We start from the raw sequence: 25014 nt of genomic DNA, 5'->3' as shown, positions 1-25014 counted from the left end.
TAGAAAAACCTTGTTTTATTCAGCCCAGGCCTGGGCAATCTTGCTCTGTGGTATGGCCAAAATATAAAAAATAAAAACCAACAACCAACAAAATCACGTTGTAGGGGAAAGTTAAGTACACAGTTGGGCCTGGCATCCGGAATCCCTGTGGTTTTGGTCCACGTTCGCTCCCTGAGGCGGGCAGGGAAGGATGCTCCCAGCGTCCAGCTGCCCCTGCCTGTGGGTGGTGGCTGGGCCCCTTGAGCCGGGCTTGTCCTGGCGGGAGGCTGCCTGGGGAGCAGGGCCTGCTTTGGGAGGTGGGGAGGTTGGTCATCTGCACACCCTCTCCTAGATCAGGATCTAAGGAAAGAAAGAGAGGAGGTCAAAGGCAGGCTGAGGCGTGGGCCCCTCGTTCAACTGTCAGCAAGGCGCCCACTGCCTCCCCGGCTGAGCGCTTCCCTTCCACAGCCTGGATCCCAAGTGCGAGGGCAGGCGTGGGCCTCCATTTCCGTCAGTAATCTGGGCTCAGGAAAGGGGGCTCCATAAAGAGGGGTTTCATGGACTCCCATGCAGGGCACGGTCTCGGCACCACCCCTCCCCATGCCCTGAGTTCCAGATTCTTTTCTAGGCCATTAGCAGAGCTGCTACTGTCTGGAAATACTTTCTTGTTTTCTCTAACTCAGTACTTTTGAAAAAAAAAAAAAAGGCCTCCTTTTTCCTCTTCAGAAACATGATTGAAACCCACAGGCGTCAGTCCCGTGGCCTTTCTGGAAACGCTCCGTCCGGCTTCCTGCGCGCTGGCCCAGCTGCCCGCCTGTGGTCAGGGTCGAGGAGACGCACTAATGAGACCTGAGCCTCTCCAAGCACTTATGTAAAGGGCTCGGGAGGAAGGGCCTCGGCATGCCCTGCACTCACAGGCCCCAGGGTAGCTGGAGGGGGGCGCAGGGCAACTTCTCTGTCTGCCCTGCTGAGGGGCCCAGCTCATGGTGCCACCTGGGGAAGCGGGAGGCTATTTGGATGTACCTTTCCCAGCAGCAGGGGGTACAAGAGGGCATGCAGGCTCCCCACCTCCCTTGCACCCCTCAGCCCTTGTATGCCCCTGCCTCCCTTCCTCCTGCCATCCTTCTCCTTCCCTAGAACTGCTTCCCAGAAAACCTCTACCGTTTAGGTGACTCCTGGATTTTTAATGGCTGAACAAGACACGTCCTGAGGAGCGAGAAGGTGCTGCAAACCCAGGCCTGTCGAAGGGCTAAGTTGCCAGGGATGGGGCGGTAGTCAGTCGTTTCCAACACGCTCTGTGACCTGGATAATTCTGATCGAATTCTGCGAATGAGGAACCTAGTCTCTGAATTGAACCAGAGGCTACTGTTCTCACGGTGTGGTGGAGGGCTGTGAACGTTAGCTTAGCGGTAGCAGCCAAGGGCGCAAGGGCTATCTCCAAACACACACTGAGCCCTCACACACCAAGCCCTGAGCCCGGGACGTGCTGAGCCCTGACCCTGGTCGCACGCTGAGCCTTAATCCCGGTCACACACTGAGCCCTAATCCTGGTCACACACTGAGCCCTGACCCTGGTGATAGCCTAAACCTCTCATACCTATCAACCATTAATAAGCAGACACGTTTGGGGAAAGATGCTTCTCTGGGCCTTGGGATCCCTGCCATTTGTTCCTCAGCTGATGGACTAAAGCTCTAGGAGACTACTCTTTTTCTCTTTACTTTTTAAATGGAAAAGAGTTGCTTTGACCTGTTCAAGCATTTAAAATTCACATGGAGTGGGATGGGGTTTTTAATGAGTTCGTAAGCAGGGGGTCCCTCTGCAAAGTACTTCATGTGAGGAATCAGGAGAGAGGCTGAGGACAGCCAGCGCAGGGCAGCAACAGCTGAGGCGCCACGTGCCAAAGGCCTGGGAGTTTATCGACTCCCTTCACATCTGGGCCCGGGGACTGATGACTGTTAGAAGTGATTCCAACCAGAATCAGTTCTAACCTGAGACTGCTTAATTCAATCCACCTGATACGGATGCTAATGATCACACAGCTGCCATTCACCGAGCACCCGTGTGAAGGGTCCTGGAACACACACAGATGGCAGGCCTTTAAATTCTCTTCACAAGTCTGCGTGGGAAGTGCTGAAGAGAAGAGTAGTCCAGAGAGGTGAGGTGAACTGCCCGATGTCACAGAGTGAGGGAGTCGCAGAAGCAGGAATGCAGAGCCCGTGCACCTCCACCCAACGACACTACCTGCTGCTGGTCTCCACCTCAGGAGAGATCATGTCCCGGGTCAATGCCCGCAGCCTGAGCACTCCGCTTGGGGTGGCCGGTCCAGCCGCAGCTGTGTGCGGCCATCAAGGTGACCCACAGGGCAGGTATCCTACGTGTTTCATGTGGCCCTGCCTGCTCCTCAGGTAGGAGAGGGGCTGGGGTACGGAGAGTTGGAGGAAGGGCACTTACTGGACAATTTTGCAGTTTGTTGTAGAAACATAGCGACCTGTATAGTGGATGTTGCATCTCACCACATTGTTGGTGAAGTCAGACTCCAAAACAATGTACTTTGGGTTCACGTGCACCTGAAGAAGGAAAGGAACAGAAGGAAAAGGGATCTGGTCATGAGGCTGTGCTTCACTTGGTCACCAGGGAAGGTGGAGAGGCAGACAGGCAGACACAGAGGAGCCAGAGAGAGGGAGACAGGGAGATGGAGAAAGATCATGAGAGACCAAGAGACACAGAGACAGAGACACACGGATGGAGAGACGGGGGAAGATGCAGAGAGACAGAGAGAGGAATGAAGAGAGAGGCAGCTTATAGTCAAAGGAAGCATCGCTGGGTCATCCTTCTTGGAAGACAGGTTTCCCCAGAGTCAGAGCCCAGGCCGGGGGGCCTCGCACGGGGCATTCAGAGCCACTGCCCCAGGGAACCCAGCAGTGAGTGAGGGGCCGAGCAGGGATCCCACGCCTGGTCTCCCTGACTCCGAGGCTCGCACCCTTCCACCTCGCATGCCTGTCTAGGTGACCTGTGGAAGGCCTGTCTGATGCCAGGTAGCATCTCCTGCCCTGGAGCCCAAGGTACCTGACACTCACTGAGATGATGACCCAAGCATAACCTATCTGAAGAGGAGCTGTCCGGACACAAGGAGATCCTTTGAATGCTGGATTGATGGGGGAGGGCTTCGCTGGGGTGGGCTACACCCAGCCTTATTTGCAGAACATTTTAAGAAGAGAGGAAACGATGTTATATTTAAGTTACATTCCTTAGGGGCAGGAACTGTGCATTACTTGTGTGCCTTGAATCCTCAGAACCTAGAACTCAGAAAGGCCTTTGTACGAGTTTGTTGAGAGTGGATGAATGAGGAAAGGAAAAGAACACCCTTGACAATCTTGGCCCTTGGGTGAGTCCTCGCCGAGCCCATGGAGAGGTGCCCAGGATGGGGCGCGACCAACTGTTTCCAGGTTGCCGTGTTCTGAATGCGGCCACCCAGCAGCCCGTCCTCATGCAGGTTAAAGCCGCCTCCCAGGCCCACCTTCCCTGCTCTTCCTTTACTCCAGCATAGAGCGGTGGGCCCAGGGGGCCTCCTAGAGTGAGCCCTACCCTCGCTTTGCACCTGCAAAGAGGAGGCGAAGATTTGTCTTCCCCAGGTGAGGTCATGATGACCCGGCCCCCGCTCAGCCTGCATGGATGTTCCATGTTGGGCTGTGTGTCCTTAACGTGCTCTTCTACTTGTCTCCGCAAGGGACGGGGCACTGGAGTGAGTGTACATGGAGGAGGGGTTCGGGCCACATGGAAAAGCCATGGTCACAAGTGCCCTTGGCTTTGCAGGGGTCCTATGAGGAGCTGAGGGTCTCTCTCTCAGGGAGGGCAGTGTCCTCTCCCAGATGGCACAGAGCCTGCCCTGCTCACAGACAGGGGAATGGACCCCATGGCTCTCCAAGTCCCCTGCCACTTAGGGAAGACAGAGTCACCGCCTCCTCTAGGATCACCACACTTGGGCCGAAGGTTCCTCGGTGTTTTTACGGGAAGAGGCTGTGTCTGCCTGAGGCTAAAACCTTCAGATGGGAAGTGCAGACCTCAGGGACCTCATCAGCTGATACGCCCAGAGGGTGAAGCTTATGTCAGAGGCGGGGACACCGAGGGTGAGCATCAGGTTGGAGGAGTGCCTCCAACCAGGGGCCCCACCTTGAGGATGTAGTTCCCGGGCTGCACATCGGTTATGTCAATCCACTGGCAGTCGATGTCCGCATTGTACGTGTCATAGCAGCCTGGGCTCAGGCCCTAGGAAAAGGGACAGGAAGAGAGGTTGGGGTGCTGTGCACTCCTCAGAGCCACCCCATGCCCACTTCAGCAGCCTGGGGCCCTCCTTCCTCTGTGATTCGTCCTGACCCTGGCCTGGGGTAGCTGCTCAGAGTGGGTCTGCCCCGTCCTAAGCCCACTGGGTGGATGGACCAGAGAGACGATAGATATAATAGTCAGATGGAGGGATGAAATGAAGGTGGGGGGATGCCTGGGAGAGATGGATGGAGGAATGGATAGAGAGACAGGCAGGCAGGATAGATGGACACTCTCTGGATGTTTGGACAGAAAGATGGATTCGGGTGGACAGCTAGGCAAATGGAGTATCATGCCATCCAGAATTCGCTGGAATGTTCCGCTCCTTCCATGAGCAGACAGCCCTGGGAATGGAGGTGGAGGGTAGCCCCGAGGGGCTCTCTGGTGGCTTCAGGACTGGCAAGAAGACCTGCACTCTCTGAGCTGAGCGGCCAGGAGCCTTGGCACTAGCCCATCTTTAGCTTGGCCTAGCCTCCCCATCCCTGGCGGGCTTCCCCCCGTCCTTCAGAGCCCCTGCCCTGCCTCTCCAGCCCAACCTGTGTGTGAGAGGTGCACGCGTAGCGCTTGAGGTTGCCGAAGTCGCAGGTGCTGTCCTCCAGGCAGAAGCTGGCCTTGTGGCCCTCGGCTACCTTCTTGCCTGTGACTGCGTCCAGCAGGTCGTAGTGGCTGAACTCGTCCATGCTGTGGTAGTGCCTGGGGGCAGGAGAAGAAGAGGGAGAAGAGGGCCTAGTCACCCCTGGCTTCCCAGCCTGTTCCCCTCCTGAGACGGGCCCAGGTGACCCTGCTGTGACACCACCTCCTCAGGGCTCCTGGGGCTCCTTGGTCACTGTGTCCCACAGGCAGCATCTCTGGTGTCCTCACTGAGCCAGTCACCCTAGGAGGGCACCTCCTCAGGACCCCTCACTTCCTCTTGGGCTCCCACCTGTACCGGCCTCCCTTGGGTGATGCCCTGTATTCTAGATACTTCTGTCCCCTATCAAGACCGATCCTTCTGTGTCCCATCTTCCATTGCGGCTTTTGCTAAGGCTCCTCTGAGAAATCCTTGCCCCAGTGATGGATCCTTGGCAGAAAACAACGTACGGGGCCCTCCCACCAGCACTGCCCCTCCGGAGTGCTCCTGGGGAGGGGCACTCAGGCCCAGGGCCCTGGCCCAGAAGGGGGGGCGGGCCAGGTAGCCCACTCACTGGTGGCAGCTGTGCCACTCCCAGGTGTGCCGCGGCCGGTTCGGAAGGAAGTCTGCGGTGCCCTGGTTCTTCACGCGCTGGGGGAAACGCAGGAGCACCCGCACGTCATAGTCGGTGGCCTCAGGGGCGTAGGCTGTGCTGTGGGGACAGGCGGGGAGACCAGAGTGGGCTTGGGTACCAGACGCAAACACCCAGCATAGGTCGGCTTGTTCCTGAAGATTCTCACATCTGACCCCTGCCCTGCGGCCAAGGCTCAGGCCTCTGTTCCTCTCTGCGGGCCATCCCCTCCTTTCTGACCTCTGCCATGTGGCTGGCAGCTGCCAAAGGAGTCTTTCTAAAGAAGCATTTGGCTTGATAATGACCCTCTGAGGGTCCCTGATGCCTGCAGGTGACTCTCAGCTGGGGACAGCCCCTGAGGGTGGGGGCAAATCAAAATCTTCGGAGGGCTTTTATAAAATAGCCCTATCCAGGAGATTCTGACCTTCTCCCTCCCCCTACACCTGGGTTCCAGCTTCAAACTGTCTCCCAAACAGACTTAACGCTTTCACTGATCTGTACTTTTGCCTGTGCTGTTCACTTGACCCAGAACTCGCCCAGCCTCCTTGACCCAACTCAGGTCCCCTCCTCCAGGAAGTCTGCCTTGATTGCCCCACTTAGAGGAATCGTGACTGCCTGTGAGATCTAACAGTGCTGCCTACAACACACCCTGATACCATACACAACCTGAGCTGGGTCAGTGTAAGCAGACCACCTCTCCCTGATTGTGTGGCTTCAGGGCCAGCGACCTGCCCTTTTTGCTCAGGAAGCACTGGTCTGGAGTAGATTGCCTGTTCACAATTCACTTGCTGACCCCCAATTGCCAGCTGAGATGGGCCTTGTGAGGTGAGAAGGGAAAAGAGAGGAAACTGAGGGGCAGCAGTGAGGGGACACACATCACACATCCCATAGGTCGGAACGAGGGCTAGCTGAAGGCTCCTTCCTCTTCAGCTGACTGTGGACAGCTGTCTCGGCCAGACTCTGGGTTACTTCCCTGGCAATCGTTAAGGTCTGGGCCCTAAGGCTTGAGGCAGGAGGTGGCCAGTCATGGGGATTAGCTCTCTCTGAGAGGATGTCTGGACAACAGGCAGTGTAGGCTCCTGTCTGCCAGGACGTAAGGCCCTTGGCCTTGTCTGAGGGAGGCTTGGAATCTGTCTTTGTCTGTGTTGGAACTAGACATCCTCCTTCCCTCTGTTCAGTTAAGTCCTACCCCTCTGCTGGGCTCAGCACACCGTGGGAAACCATTAGGGTCTGGGTTCTAGGCCCAGCTTGGCCACAAACTCGTGGTGAGACTTGGAGCAGGTTCCTTTCCTCATCTGAGTTCTGCCTGCTGTCTGTGAACTGGCACTGGTCCGCAGCCCACACTTTCGATAATCTCCGAGGGCCCTGCTGCTCCAGGGCTTCAGTTCTGCTGCATTTTCTAGGTCTGTATCCCACACCCAACCTCCGCTGATGCCTCAGCCCTTTCCAACCTCTCCCTCCTCTGGCCGCCCACAGTTCCAGCCTGCCAACTGCTCCTTCTAGCTCTCCTTCCACTCCCTGTCACTTGGTTCTGGGTAAGAGGCCACTTTCTCCAGCTAGACCAGGATAGCCCTGGGATGGAGCCCCACTGCCTCCACCCCAGCCCATCTGGGAGCTCAGGTGTGGGCACATGGGGTATTCCATGAAGACGGAATAACAGTTTGGTTTTGACTCAAACTCCTCAAAACTCAGCCTCAACAGACGGCCATGGAGGCTGAGTTCCTCCCCACTGGAGGAGCTGTAGCAGGAGCAGTAAGCACGTTATGCTCTCTTCCCAGAGACGAGACCCGAGTGGGCAGGCCGACTCAGTGGAACTCACGTGTGGTCCCTGGACTGGTGCCAGTTCGTACACTGTCTGTTGCCAGTCTGTTGTGAGATAAGGAATTTGCACCAGCATGTAAACCAACTACATCACGAATCACACTGTCTAGTTCAGCCGATACTTCCTTTTTTTGAAGCAAGACTTTCTCGATGAAGGAAGCAGTAAGTTGAGTTACATTCCAGTGCAAGCTCCTTGTTTTGTTACAGATGGATAACAATTTGTGGTCAGCTATTCTGAGTGGCAGTGAACGAGGTCTCATTAGTGAGAAAATGTTGAGGTTCTAACCGGCTTCCTAGATACTCAAAAGTGAAAGTAAATAGAGTTCAACTGTTTAAAAAAAGCAAATAAGAAAAATAGGAGCTTTCAACATAGACAGCTGTCAATAAAAGAAGTACGTCAATATAATCTTTAACTAGTTCTTTTAGCACAGGGAGATGTCCCCAAAGCATACATATTTGAACAGAACATTCACTGTCAATAAATTCCGAAGCAAGCTCTGCAAGAGGCAGAATAACCCAGGAATAATGGAGAGCTGGCTGTGCTCACCTCCCGGGTTCAAGTAAACTGGTGTCCTTCCCTTCTCTCTAGTGCAACACATAACTGAGGCCTCATTGTTACCCATGCCCACAGCCCCTGCTGGACAACCCACACCTGTCCTCTGTGGAGATGACTCCATAATCCTGCCCTCTATCCTGAAGGCGTCTATAAGACTTCCCTGGGCTCCCCACGAGGAACCTTCTCATGAGACACCTCAGATCTGAAGGTTTTAGTTCCTCTCACTGCTCCTCAGTTACTGACAGGGCAACACAGACCTTTGGGGCAGGTGTGAAGATTAAATACCATTAGGTTCCTCATATAGTGATATATACAGAAATGCTGGATCACTCTCATTCTCCTCCACACCTGACTGCCTTGGGGCAGGCAAGGCCCACCGATGAAGAGGCCAGGGTCGTGCAGCCTTCAGGCAGCCTGGCCGCCACGAACGCAGGTTCCGGGGACTGTCCACGCTTCATCCTCATCTCCTTACCTGGCCAGACACTTCTCCTCTGCAGCACAGCGCAGGGAGTACAGATGGGCTCTCTGGACATAAGTGGACGCTTGCACGTAGTTGGGGTCCGGGACCAAGTCAGGGAGACCTGGAGTGGGGAGAGGGAGAGAGGGAGGAGGGAGGAATGGTTGGCATTGAGGAGGGTCAGGCTGGTCAGGTGTAAAGCCCAGAGACCTCTCCAACCCCAAACGCCCTGTGCTGTTCTCCTTCCTCTACACAGGCTGTCACTTCCTCCTGGAAACCTCCCAGCGTGAGCAAGGTGTGTGATCTGAACCGTTCTCCCTAGGCTCAGGTGTGGGGTCAGGGAGGCCAGGGGGCAGGGGCTCACCTCTGGAATTCCGTGCTGTTGGGACCGCTGAGTCTCCTGGGACATGAGCCAGATCTGGGAGACTGGGTGGAATTTGGAGAGCAGGAGAAGACAAAAGGGTATGCTCGGCAGGAGGAGTAGCATGAACAAGGGCCTGGAGGGAGGACTGCGGGACCCAAGTAATTTCCTGACAGACACTCCCCTTGGTGTCCTTATTTCCCAGGCCTCTGGCCACCAGACCCCACACACCCTCTGCTCCTCTCACCCCTGCAGCTGGCATTCTTTGTGAGCCGCCAAGAGAGAACCCTGGGCTTCTGACCCCGAGTGGGTCCCAGAAGGCTCCTGGGCAGAGCCAGGTGAACGCTGGTTGGCAGAAGTGGGGGTGATGAGGAAGGGAGGGGCTCACAGGAAAACATGTCCCCAGAGCAGGCTGCTGACCGGGCAGGATTCTCAGCCTGGGCGCCCAGCCCGCCCTTCTCAGGATTCCTTTCATCCTGTCATTGGCCCCCAGACCTGACCACACCTTCCCCTGTCTGCAGCCTCAGGCCTCCAATCTGAGGAGGGCCTGGCTCCCTGCCCTGCAGGGCCTAGGGCCCAGTGCCCGGGGGAAGTCTGGAGTCTGCTCCAGCCCCTGGATCACTTGTTCCCCAGGTTATGCTAGAGCCAGGGGTCTGTCCATTCTGCCTCCCACCCCGACCCCGTCCCCGTACATAACTTAGTCCCAGTGAGAATGATTAGGAATAAGCAGAAACCGAACTCAGGTGTCCAGACCCTATCCGCATGGAATAAAGAAGGAAAGATCTTGATGTTGGGTGTGTGGAAGGGGTGGGGCACGTGGTGGGGTAGGAGGTGGGCAGGGGGACTCCAGAGCCCTGGGCTCCATCTCAGCTCAGCCACCAGCTTAAACGGGAATGGGCCTGGACCTCCATGTACCCTCCCCTCTCAGGCTGCAGGGATTCTGGCAGATAAATGATAAAATGAGGCTGTAGGTTCCTCTTAGCTTCTTTCAAGCCCTCTGTTCTTGGGGGGCAGGCACAGTGAAGGGGCTTGAGTCATGCAGACAGGCTTCTAGCCCCTTCTTGCTGCCAAAACCCTCTTGTCAGCTTATAGGTCCAGAAGATGAGGCAGAGGAGGGGAACTCTGGCTTCTAAGCCTTTCCCAGAGGTGTCTGCTACACGCCACCCCTCACAAACACATGCCTGGGGTTCTCAGATCCTACCCCTGCTCGCCCTGGGGCTCCGGCCTCATGCAGGAGCAGCCGGTGTGATCTCACCTACTCGGAATGAAGAGGAAGCTTGGAACACAAGGGTGGGTGAGGATGAGGTGGCTCCTGGCTGATGGGGGCTGTCCTGGCCAGCCTAGGCCCCATTACTCAAGCCCCCAGGAATGCCTGTAGTCATTTCCCAAGGGATCCTCCGGCCTTGAAAGCAAGGACCACCTCCGTATCGAGCTGTTTCTCACCCTCTGGTCCCTAGAAGCTTGTGTTGTGGGGAGGGGGGAGGTGAAGAAGACAGGAATGGTCCCCTTTCCCATTACCAGAGAGCCTTTCCCTCAGCAACATGTGGTGGTGGGTCAGCTGGGCCTGAAGCTTCATGACACCCAGCATTTGGCACCAGATGGCCTACCACCCCCCACCCCAGGCCCGGTTTCAATAAACACTGCACAGATGGCTCTACAAAGCTTTTCTGGCCCGACCCTTCCTCTCTAGGCCATTTCATGAGTTGGCTCTGCAGTCCAGGGAAGCTGGAAGAGCCAGCTAAGAGGCCAGGGGTATTCAGGGCCAGCAAGGGCTGGTACCACTCCTGGCCTCTGACTGCAGCCCGGCTATGATCACATACTGAGTCCTGATCCTGGTCCTATACTGAGCCAAAGATGACCATCTTCCTTCTACTGTGGAGGAATCTCAGGTTCAGGCAGGTGCCTCCTGCTCCAGGAAGTCTTCCCTGATTGGCAGTGACATTCCAAGCTGCACACACTTCTCACTACTAGATCTGTATTGATCTATAATTAGATTCTATCGTATTTACCTGTGTCTACTCCCCTCCAGACTATGCACTCTCTGAGGGCAGGGCCTGGGCCCCACTCACCCCCTCAGTGGGGCAACCCACCGTGCTTCAGGGCTGACTGACCGTTAGGCAGTCAGTCTCTGTCAGGCAGGCTTCTTTAATGATTAGTGCTTCATACTTTACTGTTCCAATCATCCACAAGCATGCTCCTCACCCTGTCTCCCTCAGGACACCAGGGCACACAGAGGTGCTGGAGGGAACGGAGGCTCAGAGAGGGCAACGAATTTGCCCACAGTCACACAGCAAGTCAGGGAAGCCCCAGGAGGAGCTCTTAGGTCCCAACCTCCTTCCAGGACTCTACTTGTTATTCTTCTTTTTATAAAAATAATTTCTTTTAGTTATAATTTACATACAGTCAAATGCACAGATTTTAGGCATACAGTTTGATAAGTTTTGACAAATGTATACGCGGTGTAGCTACCACCACAATCAAGCTATGGATTGTTTCCATCCTCCCTGAAAGTTCCCTCCAGCCCCTTCCCAGTAAATCCCCCTTCCCTCCTTCCCAGGTAACCACTGATCTTTTTTTTAATCACTTTAGATGCTATGCCTTTTCCAGAACTTGAATGGAATCACCCTGATCATTATTTTATGTTCTTTGTTCTGCACCTCTGACCATCACAGAGGTCCTGTGACTCCCCTAACCAGCTCCTCCTGGCCCGCCCTCCACCCCTCCCTGTCACACTCTCACTGCCCTGGGATAAGCTGCTGGAAGAGAGCAGCCTTGGGAGTTCAGGTTGGGTCCTCCCCACCCACTTCAGGATCCCTGCAGAGGTCCCTGGGAACAGCAGACCCCCTCCCTCAGCTGGTATGTTTTCCCAGGAAGGAACAATGCCTCCTTCTCCACTGCTTTCCCAGGAGGCATTCCATTAGCAGCCAGGCCTGCAGGCTTGGGCTTTCAGCCCCTCCATAGGGGCTTGGGTGTGTGGGTGGGTTGTGTGATGTTGGAAGGAGGATAAGGGAAGGCTTGAGTGGGGACTTGTGGATGTAGGGTACCAGTTTGCTGTCTCTGGCTTGTGGGGTACAACCAGGCCCTCCAGGCAGGGTGGCCAATGTTGGGTGAAGTCTGGTTACAACCAGACCCATGCTCCCCTCCCCTCCCCACCATCCCAAGAAGTGTGCATTTTAAAGGAAGATCCTGGAGAGAGGATAAAGCTTACTCAAAGGCAGGGAGAACCATCAGTCATGGGATATCATTTTGTGTGTTGGGGGGCTGCGATCTCTTATCCAGAATATACGGAGTCATGCAGCCCTTGGACCTGGCACTGGAGACATTATAAAGTAGGTTCCAGTGGGCAGTTTTCCCAGAGACTCCTGTTTTCATAAATGCAGAGAACTGAATTTATCATAATTCTCATTTCAGAGCAAACTAACCAACTAAACTGGTCTATGCAAGGCCCCTCTTGTCATTATTTTTTTTGAACCTTTATCCTTACCCTGACCCTCAGACATATCTTTGAACATCTGTGTCTCTGTGTAGAATCTGCAGTGTGCTGGAAGTGGGTATGTATCCTTGAAGTATATAAATGACATTGTCTTATAGTCTCATTCTGTTTCTTGATTTCCAATGTAAACTTTTAAGATATGTCAAGTTCATTGCTTGTCATTGCTAGTGGGATTCCACAGTATGCAACCTCCATGGCCCATCTAGCCAGTCTCCTGGGGATGGACCCCTGCGGATGGGGCCGACCACTCAAAGGCTGGGTGGACGGTCTTGCTCAGGCTACCCAGGGAGGCCTGGTCACCATCAGCATCCTGCCTTCCATGCCCAGGAGGTAGGCAGGAGCCATACTTCTTACCCTGCTGTCACGGACCTTCTGCGTGGACCTGGGTTGGACTGGCCCCCCTCTAGGCCTCACTGCTTCCATCGATGCAGACTGATTGTTCTCCACCTCACTCATGCCCTAGAGCCTGGGGCCTGCCCGCTGTGAGAACTCTTCCCCAGAAGCAATGTGCTGACCACGGGGGTTTAGGCTGCACAGAGCCTGGACCAGGATTGGGGGCACACTGAGTCAGAGGGTAGCAAAGACCCCTGGGATGACCAAAGCCAGGCTATTTGGCTGGGGAGGGGCTGGATGTGAGTGAATCGGGTCCCAAGGCCATTCTGCAGGCAGCCTCTGGTCTGGAGGAAGCCCTTCAGCCTTGGGGGGGCCCCATCAGACCCTCCAGGGCAGTGAAGACACCGAGCTGCGGGACAAGGACCAGCACTCTGCATTCCCGCTCTGCCCCTGGAGCTTCCTCTGTGGGGGATCCAGGGCCCCCTCCCAAGGCCGATGTCCTCCCACCTCACCCAGGCTGGGCCTGGAGCTGCCAGCTGGCCCACGTGCCAGCCCGTGGGAAGCCGAGGACTGTCCTCCCCAATGCATGGAGAGCAAAAGCCTTCCCATCTCAGTCCTGGCAGGACTCAGCCGGGGCCTTCTTGTGGGGAAAGACTCCAGCAGGCCATTGTGCCATCTCGCCCAACGCCCTACTGTCCAGGTCCCTTCCCTTTCTTAGGCTCAGTCTCCCATGTGGACGATGGGGAGATCAGCCTAACTGCCCCTTGAGCGCAGTTTTGATGGCTCCATAAACACTTGGAGATTAAAATACTTTCAGGAGCTATTCAGTCCATTCCCCAGCCTTGGGCAAGAGCCCAAGACCTCTCACAACCTCTGCAGACGATACTTTCGCTGCCAGGAAATTCTCCCACCGTCTGACCTAAATCCTTCCTGCTTTAGGAGGAATCTGTTCCCTTCTGCTCAGCCGTTCCTGGCAGCTGCCCGGAGTGGAGGGTCTGAGGTTACATTCCTGCTGCTTTGCCCACACCTCACCTGTTTTCCCTTTGGCTTCCCTTTTCCTGTGGGTTCCTTAAACCTCGTCTCCTTTGAAATCTTTCCTCCCCAGGCCTCCTGCTCACAAGAAGCAGATGAAGGAAAACAGAATGCAAAAGAGCCCTAATCTCTTGAGCCCGGGGCTGGAGGATAAACAATGTCCAGCAGGAACCGGTCAGTGGGTTGTGAAATATGCGCAGAGAGGGATATTTCGGCTCCAGCAGCCAGACTCCAGAGGAGCCCCTAGGTGGGGAAAGCGGAAGGCTCGCAGAACACGGCCTGAATAAAGATGAGCTGCGAGGGCCTCCAGGGCGGGAGCCAGCGCGCTGGGTCCCGAGAAATTATTATCTAATAATCAGGACATTAAATTGCCAGCATCAGCCTGGCAGTGCCACACCTGAGTGACGAGCAGGCAGGCAAGGTGGCTGCAGGATCTGCTGCGGTCCACCGTGAAGGGCAATACAGCCCAGGCAAAGGAGCTAGGATGGTCATAAAGCCTGGCCCAGAACCTTCACTGGCTCCCCATCACCTACGGAATCAAGCCCAGACTTCTCAGAGTGGCAGCTAAGGCCTTCTGTGGTCTGGCCTTCCAGATCTCTTCACCCTAAGGATCAGTAGGCAGCTCCTAACACAACTGACATTTTCTGCCCCTTGTCCTGGAATTCCTTGCTACACACACACACACACACACACACACACACACACACACACACACACACACACACACACACACACACCCCTTATCGAGTACAGTCTTTAGGTCCCAAAGCCTACCTCTCACACTCACACACACACACACACACACACACACACACACACACCCCTTCTCGAGTACAGTCTTTAGGTCCCAAAGCCTACCTCTTCCAGCAAGGGCCTGCTGCCCCCACCAGGCTGGGAAAGGCAGTTCACGGGCAGCGATGGCCTTGCTCCTCTGAGTGGCAGGACCAGAGTCAGAGGAGGGGATGTGTGTTTGTTCAATTGAGCAAACTGCCCAGGAAGTAGCTGGGGCGGGGCTGGGCTGGGAGGAGGCTGCCGCTCACCTTTGCGGAGGTAAGCTACCTTCCTCTCTGTTCAAGCCTTCTGCCACCTCCTTGCACACCTCACTCACTCACACTCTTCCCAATGTGAAGACAGCCCCTACCTTCCTGCCAGCCCACCCTTGCAGGCCCTGCTTAGTGCCCCTCTCTCCACCTCCAGAAGCCCCTGAGGATCGTATGGTCTCCTGGGTTCCCTCCCTGCCCCTCAGACCCTTCACAGTGACCTGAACTTTTTATCTTTCTTACAAAACCCACTCGACCCATGGCCTTCCCATCTCAGCTTATGGCAACTTCATCCTTTCAGCTGCACAGGACATAACCCTTCCTGTTATGCCTGACCCCTCTCTTTCTCTTCCACCCCACATCCAATCCATCAGGAAATCCCATCAGCTCTACCTCCAAAATATAGCCCGAAACTGACTGCCCACCACCTCTGTTGTTACCCCTGGCCCGGCCACCGATATCTCCGCCTGGATCTCTGTACAGGCCTCCTCTCGGACTCCCCCTGCCGGCCCCCGCACTGTCCATTCCCAGCATAGCAGTCAGAGACCCTGTTTAAATGTCACTGCAGGAGCTCCCCAATGCATGGAGAGCAAAAGCCAAAGTCCTCACAGTGGCCTACAGGCTCTCCATGGTCTGGACCCAGTTGCCTCTCTGACCTGTCTCCCATAATGCACCCACACCCATGCCACGCTGCTCTAACCACACTGGAACACACCTGAAAGCCCCAGGGAATTCCTGCCTTGGGGCCTTTGCACTGGCTGTTTCTTCTGTCTGGAATGCTCCACCTGCAGATAGCTGCATGAATCGCTCTGTGCCTCCTTCAAGTCTTTGCTCAAATGCCACCTTCATGAGGCCCACCCTGACTACCTTTGCAACCTCTCCCAACACTCCAGATCTCCCTGACTTATCTCTATTTTTTCCACAGTACTTACCCCTTCTATTATTTACTTATTATGTTTACCCATGAAAATACAAGATCCACAAGGACAAGGATTTTGTCTCTTTTCTAAAACTAATGAATACCCAGCTCTAGACCAGCATGAGCACAAAGTAAGGCACTCCATGAATATTTGTTGAATGGCTGAATTTCCTCATGAGATGATATCTGCTCTCCTCAGCCAGGCGAGAGCCCCTGGGGGAAGGGGAGGGTGGGATTGTCCTTTGCCTGCCGCCCAGCTGCACAGCGTGTTCTGAGAGCTGGCGAGTTGGGTGAGATGGAAGTGGGTCTGGGCCGCGGCATCCTGTCTGCCTGGTCTCTTGCTGCTGGGCTGAGACCTCAGTGAGAACAGGGATGGGTCCAGGGCGCCCCTGAATTCCCTGTACCCAGCTCAGGGCCTGGCACCTGTAAGCCCTCAGCGAGCACAAGCACAAATACTGGCACCCCACAGAGGGTCTGTTGGCACTGCCTGTGTGAGCACAGCCTTCATTATCAGGCAGAGGCTGGGACAGACTCCAAAAGCCCTTTCTTTTGAAAAAGGATTAGCTTTGGGGTTGGAAAACCCATGGTTCCAGTTGGCCCACAAGGGGGAGGAAGGGTGGGTTGTCTCCTGAGACTCTGGTGGCAAAGCCCCCTCAGGCCTTGACTTCCGCATTTGTGGACCTTCCTGCTCTGGTGTTCTGACACCCTCTTCCCATTTTCAGGTGATACCTAAATGCCCAGTTTCTGGGTGTCCATGAGTAAGGGGGAGAGGGACCCAGGTGCAGCCCCAGCCCTGTAATCCTGAATCCAGACAAAAAGGCCCTCTGGGTCCAACCGCCTGTGGTGAGGAGGCTGTTAGGTCAGGGCAGGGGAGGCACGAGACCCAGCTTCTCCTTCCAGCCTCCTCCCAAGCGGACTGCTACTCCACAGGAATGCCGGGCACAGAATTGGAAGCAGGTGTGGGCTGCCTGGGCAGACCACCCGCTCCTCGCCCCCCCGCTTCCTGTCCTGCCGCTCCAGCCACTGCCCTGGGGAGTTTTCCATGTGCTCTTGGCTTGGACAGGAGTGGGGTGGACTTGGGCTGGGACTACTAGGGAGAAGTGCCCCTTTGGAGGTGACAGGAGATTGAGATGGGGGTCCCTGGGGAGGGGAGAGAGGGAGGAGAGGAGACGAAAGGCCGGGATGAAAGGCCAGAATTCCCGGGCCAAGTGCGGCAGTAGCCTGGTGCCTGTAAGTCCCGAAGGACTCCCCACCCTGCTCAGCCACCAGCCCAAAAGGCTCTGTGGGGCCTGTGAACTCAAGGCAAAAAAAAATCCAACTTTTTGTGTCCTAGGGGGTTTAGACCTGAGAGAAGCAATGAACGCGGAGACATACCCTTCCCTGAGGGGCAGAAGCAGAGGGAAGGCTGGGATGGTTCAGTGGGGAAGAGAGTCAGCCTAGGTCCGAGCTTGGCTGCTGCTGAATTCTGAGACCTTGGATGAGTCACTGAACTTCTCTAGCCTCAGTTGCCTCCTCTGTAAAATGGGGGTATAATATCATCTACCTCACAAGCTTGCTGGGGGTGCTAAACGAGGAAATAAAAACAAAATGCTTGGCATAGTGTCTGGTGCATATTAAGGGTTCAATAATAGCAGTGGCTATTATGATTATTTAAAATGGGAGCTGTCTCTTCTTGCAGGGATGGTCCAGTTTGAGAACAGGGGAGAGAGGATGTGGCCTTGCAACTAAATGATACGAGAGGAGACGGGAAATCTGCCTGCGATGAGGTTGCTTTGGACACGACTTGTTTGTTCTGACACTAGTGACCTTCCATTGCCAAACAGGGGAGTAACAAGAGGACCCAGGTCCCTCTATCTCCATAGTTGTCTGACCCTTTACCCCAAGTTCCTCGGCCTGAAGACTCCATTTCTTTCTGAAGGAGCAACTTGAGACAACTTCTGGGAAGGAAGGAGGGATGCTGAGCTGTGATTCTGCCTCCACCAGTCACCAGTTATGCAACCTTGGGCTTAACCTCCGAGGGCCTCAGTTTCCTCATCTGCAAAATGGGGGTAATAACAATACCGAGGGTTGTTATGAGAATTAAGCGACTAATTGTAAAGCTCCAAGAACAGTGTCAGGTGCTGTAGATGTGCTTGTTAAACAAATGTTCTGGAGTCTATAGAGTGGGAATGACAAGGCTTCACGCCAACACCTCCCTGGGGAGGTGCTCAAAGCTGTGCACTCTCTCTGTTTCATCTCACTCTGTCGCAACCAGTGCCCAGAACATGGTAGGAGTCAAGTATCTGCTGAATGACCAAATGGATGTGCAAGGTAAGCCTTAATACATGAAAATGTAGAAAAAAAAATAATGCATGTGGGTTAAAAACTCAGGATGGAGAGCCATGCAGACTCAAATTCTGGTTTCACTACTAAGAGGTCGTGTGACAATCAGCAAGTGAGCCTGTCACCTTATCTATGAAACGGGATGGATAACAGCAACTGGCTGGTGGGGTTGCTGTGGGAATTACGAGATGATGTATACAGGATTATCCCTCTGGAGGTGGCTGGGGGAACTGAGGTCCAGGTTCAAGTCCTGCCCCAGCTGGCTTGCAGGTGGTGTGAGGGTCCTCCCGGGTCAACTGAGTGCAATGCAGATGACAGGCTCAGTCTGAATTCTGGCTCGGCTGCATCCAGCGGTGCGACCTCCCCAGGTCTCCGTTTTCTCATCTGTACCAGAGGACCGTAATCCCCCCCTCTCTAGGAGGCTGTGCGGGTGAATGAAGTTGCACATTCCAGCCACAAAGCTCAGCAAGGGCTCCTCTGCAATGGCTGAACTTGTCATCATCATCCTCGCCTGGGGGCTCTAACTCGGGATGCTCTGGGTGGCCAGGCCTCCTGCATCGACTCCAAGCCTTGTGGAGGTGGGTGGGCGACCTGAGTCAGGGGGGCAGGAAGTAGGGGGTGCAGCAGGGAGCCAGGGCTGCTCTCAGGGACTAAGGGGCCCCATCTGGCCTCTTGGGTGCAGGAGGCTGGATGGAGAGGGACGTACCCTAGAAACACCCCTGTGTGAGTGCAGGGACATGAAACACCTGGGCCTAGGAGCAGCACGATCCTCATGGGGGCTGTGGAGGCCTGAGAGAGGGAGAAGGAGGAGAGGAGAGGAAGGAGGTGCCTCAGGTTCTGATGCAAAGGCTAAGGCGCTGAGATTTTGTCCTGAAGGCCTTGGGAGCCACAGAGCCTTCTTGAGCAGGAGAGTAATATGGTCAGCAATGAAAGGGTGTATCTGCCCCATGAGTAGGATGGACTGGAAGGGACCAGGGAGGAGGCAGTCACAGCTCCGATTGGTTGTGTGAGGACAGGGAAGGAGGACCCACGCCAGGCAAGGTGGGCATAGCCATCAGAGATGCCCTGGGAGGACAGCCAGGGTGGCTGCTCCATGATACTTTCATAGGGTGGCCAGAGGCAGTGAATCAGGCTGAGGGTGTAAGGGGGGGTCCCTGAGAGAAAAGCCGTGGTCTTCTAGGGCCAGAAGTCATCTTAGCCTGCACCGGTACCACCAGCTCAGAGAGGCTGAGGCTGTGAGGAGGCAGGAACAGGGACAAGGAGGCTAGAAGGGGGCCCGGCTTGGTAGAGGGAGGGGCACAGCACAGGGGCCTGGGAAGCAGGCAGCCACCCTCCAGGCCTCTGCACGGATCTGCTGTGACAGGCAGACCAGGTATGTGACCTGGGCCTCTGTTTCCTCGCCTTCCCTCCCGTTACATATTTCAGAGACAACGGTACTGCAGGAGGCCTTGGGCAGCCCCCCTCCCCGGGGTGGGAGGGAAGGGGGTGCAGGCACCCAAGGAAGAAACCAGGCTCTGGACAGGCGCTTGGAAACTGCCCAAACGTGGAGGACGTGGGTGGTGCGCACATGTGTTTGGTGTTGTGAGGACATGTCCGCGTCCACGCCCACATGCACGCGGGCTGCCAGCGCCCAGCCTCAGACCCCTGGGTGTGCGGCCAGGAGGAATGAGGTCAGTCTCGGAGAATCTACTCTGGACTCCCACACCAGGCCTGGGGGTCTGATCTCAAGCACAAGGCTTGGCCTTCCCCAAACCGGGATTTTCCATGGTCCCAGCCTAGCAGGGTGGGAAGGGGAACAAGTGATGGGGGAGAAGGTACTGCTCCCTCTCTGGCCTCTCTGTGAGCCCCGATTTAGCCTGCACCGCCCCACACACACCTTCCCCCCCATGACGAGGGAAGGGGCACTTGGAGGGTGCTGACAGCTTGCGGCAATGCTTGGGCACCTCTTCCTCTCGGAAGTCCTCCCTGAATTCCTAGCGCCCCCGACTGGGGAGGCCCCTCCCCTGGGTCCCCTAACCCATCCCTCCAGTGCCTGCCCAATCACAGCACTGAGGTGACCCCTTTTCTATTCCTTCCTCAGGGCAGGGCCTGGATTCAGCTTGGCATCTAGTATACTGCGTTCCGGGGAGAAATGTATTTAATCCCAATTGAACACTGGGGCTCAGGGGCAATGGCCAGAGGCCCTGCTAAGCGCCAAGCACCCCCCGCTCCAAACATAGCCTTGCTCTGGCCAATCCCCCTCTGAACCTTAAGAACTGAGAGGCTAAAGAAGGACCTTAGAAAACCCACTGGCTTGGGGCGTAGATGTCAAGTCCCAGGCCTGGCTCTGCCAGCACTGCTATTTGAGGCGTCGGTTTTCTCCTCTGCCCAGAGGTGGAGTGCTTCTGGCTGAGCCCCACTCTGTGGTCTCGCATTCTAAGAAAAGCTACCACAGAAGTTTAGCTTATAGGTAAAACACGCTCTCCTCCACGGAGCTCTGGGAGCAGTTGATGCAGAGCTGTAACACACCCTGCTGCAGGGATGCCGCAAGCCCTGGTGCGGATCAGATCCGGGTGAGGCCACGGTGGCAGGAGGATGCATGCTTCATCACATCACAGAAGGGCCTTCCATCTAGCTGCTGTTCTAGCTCCTGCAGGTTCTCAAAGTGGGATTCAGCACCCAACTTGAGTGCTACGCCTTGAATATGAGGGAGTAAATACTGCCAGTGTGGACACTCCTCTCCCCTAGCCTTGGGCTCCAGCAGCCCCTAGAGAGACGGGAGTCCCCACCCCTGCACCCCAGCGGCAGCCTCTCTCACCCAAGGTCATTATGGCTGGAGACAAGGAAGCGTCCCCGTGCGGACAGAGGCAGAGGAGCAAAGGCTGGGGGTCCACTACCTGTGCCCCTGAGCCCTGCAGTGCTCCGCCCTCACCTGGTGCGCCCGGCACAGAAACATTGTTGTGGAGCAGAGAGTCAGGAGTAAAGAATCATGGTATTAATCGCAGCCTGAAAGAGGCAAGGCTGGGGTGGAACGCATATGCATTGGGGACTGAATGGAAAACCTTGACCAAAGCTGACTTGGGACTTGCAGAGACAGAGCAGGAAGGGGAATTCTAGGACAGCAGGACCAATGGCCGTTCAGCCCTGGCCAGACCACTAGCGGGCCCTTGCCAAGGTAGTCCGCCTGCTATCAGCATATGTGGAGTTGCTCATCTGAAGAAGGAAGGCTACCCCTTCCACTGAGTCCTCGTGTGTAGATGGCTTGTGCTTTCCCAAAACTAGGTCATATCTTCAACACCCCCTGCACCCCTGTCCACAGCTGCCTCCTGGGACTCTCCCCCAGGGCCAGGACTAGGGTGAACTGAGTGAAGTGACTGAGGCCCTGGCCTGGGGTGCAAAATTTAAGAGGGCGCCTAAAAACTCAGTAGCTAAGAGAAGTAACATTTCAGGCAATATTTTTAAAAATCAAAATTAACACATAAAAAAATCTGTGATGAACAAAACATCAAAATTTCAAATAAAGATGATCAGTATTGCTGATTTTTCAGTTTGCCTCAGGCTTGAATACAGTTTGGCATGCCACCATAACTGATTCTATTTAAATTTTTTTTCATTTTTTTTGCATTATTTTTGATTTAAAAATGCATTAAAATATTACTTATCTCGATTAGTAAGTTTTTCGGTGCCCAGGCTGGTGCCCCACTCGCCTCTCTAGTCTGGGCCTTGCAGTGTGCCCCTGAAGGAACTCTGGGTTATCTAGTCTGCACTCCTGTCAGCCCAGATTCTCTCTTCTAACCTCCTGTTCATTCAGGCCAAGCTCACAGATGCCCAGTGACCGGGAACTTGCCACACCTCCAGAGGCGTCCCCTAAGGCCTTTCTGACCCTGATGCTCCCTGCTTCACCCTGTGAGGCTGGCAGAGGGGCACCTCCAAGCGTGGAGAACATGCCCTGATGGGAATGAGGGAGAGGCGGGGAGGGGGGCTCCTTTACTTTATCCTCAGATGACCCAAGCCACGTCTGGAAGGCGTCTCTTTACAAAGCCTGTCCAGTCCCTCCATCCCCACCCTCCCAAGTCAGAGCCCCAGCCTGCCTGGCCAAATCCTGGCACCGATGATGATGCGTGGACAGGGCGAAGGCCGGGAGGTGGGAAACACTGGGGCTGCCTATGGGGAGGAGGGTGGGGGTCCTTACTTAGCAGCTGGGGGAGGCCTTCGGTAAAGGATGGAGGAGGGCCTGGGCGTCGGGACGTACTCACCTCTACCGTTTTGGCTGGGCCGGTACACGCTACCCACACTCAGGCGGCCCTGCTGCGCGCCATTGCGCTCCGAACCCGGCGGGGGCGCGTCGGAGCTGCGCACCGGCAGGTAGGGAGGCTCCACCACGCGGAAGGGGGGCTGCGGCTCCACGGCCCGCGGCGGGCTATAGGCCTCGGGTGGCATGTTGCCGTAGGGCGGGTACCAGCCGAGGCGGGGGTCGCTGCCGTAGGCGCCACCGTTGGACTGCGCAGCGTCGGGGGCCGGGTCGGGGTAGGCCTGCTCGAGGCCCGCGGTGCCCTCGTTGTACAGGCTGTGCGAGTAGCGGCGGTCCAGGCCGTCGGCTGGCTGCGGCTGCGGCGGCTGCGGCGCGTACGGCCTCTCCGGGGCCGGATAGAAGCCCTGCGGCGGGTACTCGGGCTGCTCCTCGCCGCCGCCGTACTCCTCGTAGCGCGCCCGGGGCTGGAAGGGGTAGATGACCCCCGCCGCGGCCACGGCCGCTGTCCCTGCGCCCAGACCGCCGCCCACGCCGCGGTAGTACACGTAGCCCTGGTCGTAGGTCCGCGACGCGGGGTCGTATGTCTCGTACTGGCTGACGAAGGGCGCCTGCGGATAGGGGAACTGCTGCGGAAAGGAGGACGGCTGGCGGTAGGTGGTGGCGAAGGCCGAGGCCGAGGCCGAGGCCGAGGAGGCGGAGCCCCCGTGCCGTTGCTGGGAGACGGAGGTGCGGGCCCGGGCCATGGCCGTGCTGTCCCCGACGGCCACCTCGCGCCAGTTGTCGGGCACCTGGCCGAAGCCGAATGGGTGCCGCGCTTGGCCGCGCACGGTGTCCGAGCCGATGCGCCCGGGCAGGGGCAGCGACGGGGCCTGCCGACGCCGGAGGCCCCCGTGGCTGCGCCGATGCGGGGCCTGGGGGGCGCCCGCCAGCAGCACCCGGGAGTTACTCTCGGAGCGCTGAGTCCCCGCAGGCAAGTACTCTGAGCCCGAGTTGAGCAGGCTGTACACCTGCCCGTTGTTCTCCCACTGGATCAGCTGCCGCCAGCGTCCCTGGTCCGAGCCCTGCCCTGGCTGCGCCTGCTGCCCGTGCACCAGGACGCAGACGCAGGCGCCCCACACCAGGGCCCCCAACTGCCAACCGGCTGGGGCCAGAGCCATGGTGGCCCTTCTGCAGAGGCCTGGTGGACTGAGAGGCTCTCAGGAGTGGCCCCCTGTGCGTGCTTCTCTTCCCACGGCCTCGAGGACAGGACGGCTCCTTGCCTGCCCCAGCTCTAGCTTTGTCCATCCTGGCCTTGTCCCGAGCGGGACGGCTCCTCCGATGACAGCATTTCGAGGCCAAGGGGTCAGGGCAGGGCAGGGGCGGTGCCCAGGGCTGCACGAGGCTCTCTGCAGGGCACCGGGCAGGCAGGACCGCCTGGGGGCCTTACATGGCCAGCCCGGCACTGGCTGGCCGCTGGGCTGGCGCTTTCCCACTCTGAATGAATAAGCAACAGGCTGGGAGCGTAGGGAGGTTTCGGGCAGCCTGGTCCGCCTGCTGGGGCCTCCTCCGCGGGGCCCTATGGCCCGCCGGGTTTTAGCTATGTGGCCTGTCCCACAGCTGCTGTGCTCCCTCAGTCCCTGGAGCTCCCAGCCAAGCCCCAGACCTGCCTCTGAGGACGGGAATGAAGAAGGGAGTAGGACGGGGCCTCTGGGGACTCAGGCCCGGTGAGTGGGGCCCTGGCAGGTATAACGGGGCTGAGGTGTCAGCACCATTCTGACCATTTCTCTCTGCTTTGGACCCAGCATCCTTGGTCTTACCTTACTGGCTTCTTGTTCGGGCTTGAATAAGCCCCTGACTCGTGTCCACTCCAGCCTCTCCCCAGGATTCCTGGGCTCCCATTCTCCAAAGCCAGTGATCAGACACCCTCCTTGTTGGTGGGCCTTCTTGGGCAAGATGCTGACTCCCAGCTGAGCCATTCTCTAATTCTGGACCTCGGGTGTACCTTAGTTCACTGGGCCTGAGCACAAACACATGGAGCTTCAGCTGTTTCCCTCTTGGCACATCCCTGGGCCTTAACTCTCCCAGTCTGTAGAACGGAAGTATGCCCCTGTGCTGACCAGAACTTGTGAAATCATGGGAGAGATCAACTTCCTGCCCATCCTGTGTGGTTTCTGTCCTGTATAACCTAGAAATAACCTGAGTGTGCACATGGATAAAGTGAAACTCAGGGGCTGCCTTTGATATGGGATAGGCATCATTGGGAGGCACTATGAAATATAAGCACATAGCAGAAAGGGGGAGTCAGGAGAATGGGACTAGTCCAGTTGCTGTGATTAGGTTGCTGGGTGATCTTGGGCAAGTCCTTTCCCCATTCTGATCCAGTCACATCTGATCAGTGGAGGATCAGACCAGATGGTCCCCAAGAGTGCTTTGGCAGGTTCTCTATTCTCTCAGCAGAAATAAGAGGGGCCTCAGAAGTTTGAACACTTTGGCATCCAAGAAATCACTCTGAATGCCTCCCCTGGACTGCCTTCTCCAACCTTGGTCATGGGAACTGGAGGACAGAAATTTCCCTCTTGTGCTTATACACTAAGGAGGAAGAACCTGCCCTTAACTTGGTCTCTCCAGATTCTCCTTCTACTTTGGAAGTGCCTGGAGACCACCTTGGGAGGGGACCGCCAGAGTGGACATTCCTCAGACACCCTGGACCCCTGCCTCCTCATCCTTGCCAGCCGGCATTTGTTCCCCCCTCCCACTGTGCTTCAGGATGCGGCTCGGTTCAGGTGACTCGGTGCCTCTGTCTACCCTCACAGTCCAGCCAGCACCCGTTCAACACAAGCCCCTCGGCTCCCCGGTATGGGGTTTGATCTCAGACTCCAGACAGGAATCCTGCAAAGAGCAACTGGTTTGGTTCAGGACATTGAACCAG

At 56.3% G+C, this 25014-nt stretch overlaps 1 protein-coding gene across 1 annotated transcript; it reads right to left on the bottom strand.

Moving 5' to 3' along the window:
- Window positions 1-23613, bottom strand: LOXL1 (lysyl oxidase like 1). Its single transcript, XM_060153613.1, has 7 exons — window positions 22111-23613; window positions 8391-8499; window positions 5485-5622; window positions 4837-4993; window positions 4151-4246; window positions 2432-2547; window positions 1-339 (listed from the first exon to the last, which is right to left on the bottom strand). Exons 1-7 carry the CDS (start codon window positions 23261-23263, stop codon window positions 333-335), a joined length of 1776 nt encoding a protein of 591 aa, XP_060009596.1. The 5' UTR covers window positions 23264-23613; the 3' UTR covers window positions 1-332.
- Window positions 23614-25014: the final 1401 nt, after the last annotated feature.

Source organism: Lagenorhynchus albirostris, chromosome 1, assembly GCF_949774975.1.
Source record: "Lagenorhynchus albirostris chromosome 1, mLagAlb1.1, whole genome shotgun sequence".
In the NCBI taxonomy this organism is placed as follows: domain Eukaryota; kingdom Metazoa; phylum Chordata; class Mammalia; order Artiodactyla; family Delphinidae; genus Lagenorhynchus; species Lagenorhynchus albirostris.
The sequence above is the reverse complement of the archived record's forward strand: the minus strand, read 5'-3'. Positions and strand labels throughout refer to the sequence as shown.

Bases quoted from the DNA above. Each gene is read 5' to 3' on its own strand.
- LOXL1 (XM_060153613.1), bottom strand. From the start codon at position 23,263: ATGGCTCTGGCCCCAGCCGGTTGGCAGTTGGGGGCCCTGGTGTGGGGC. The intron at 4,994-5,484 runs GTGAGTGGGCTA...TCCTGCCCCCAG, and splicing joins GAGTGGCACAGCTGCCACCA to GCACTACCACAGCATGGACG. The intron at 2,548-4,150 runs GTGGGGCCCCTG...TTCCTTCTTCAG, and splicing joins CCGGGAACTACATCCTCAAG to GTGCACGTGAACCCAAAGTA.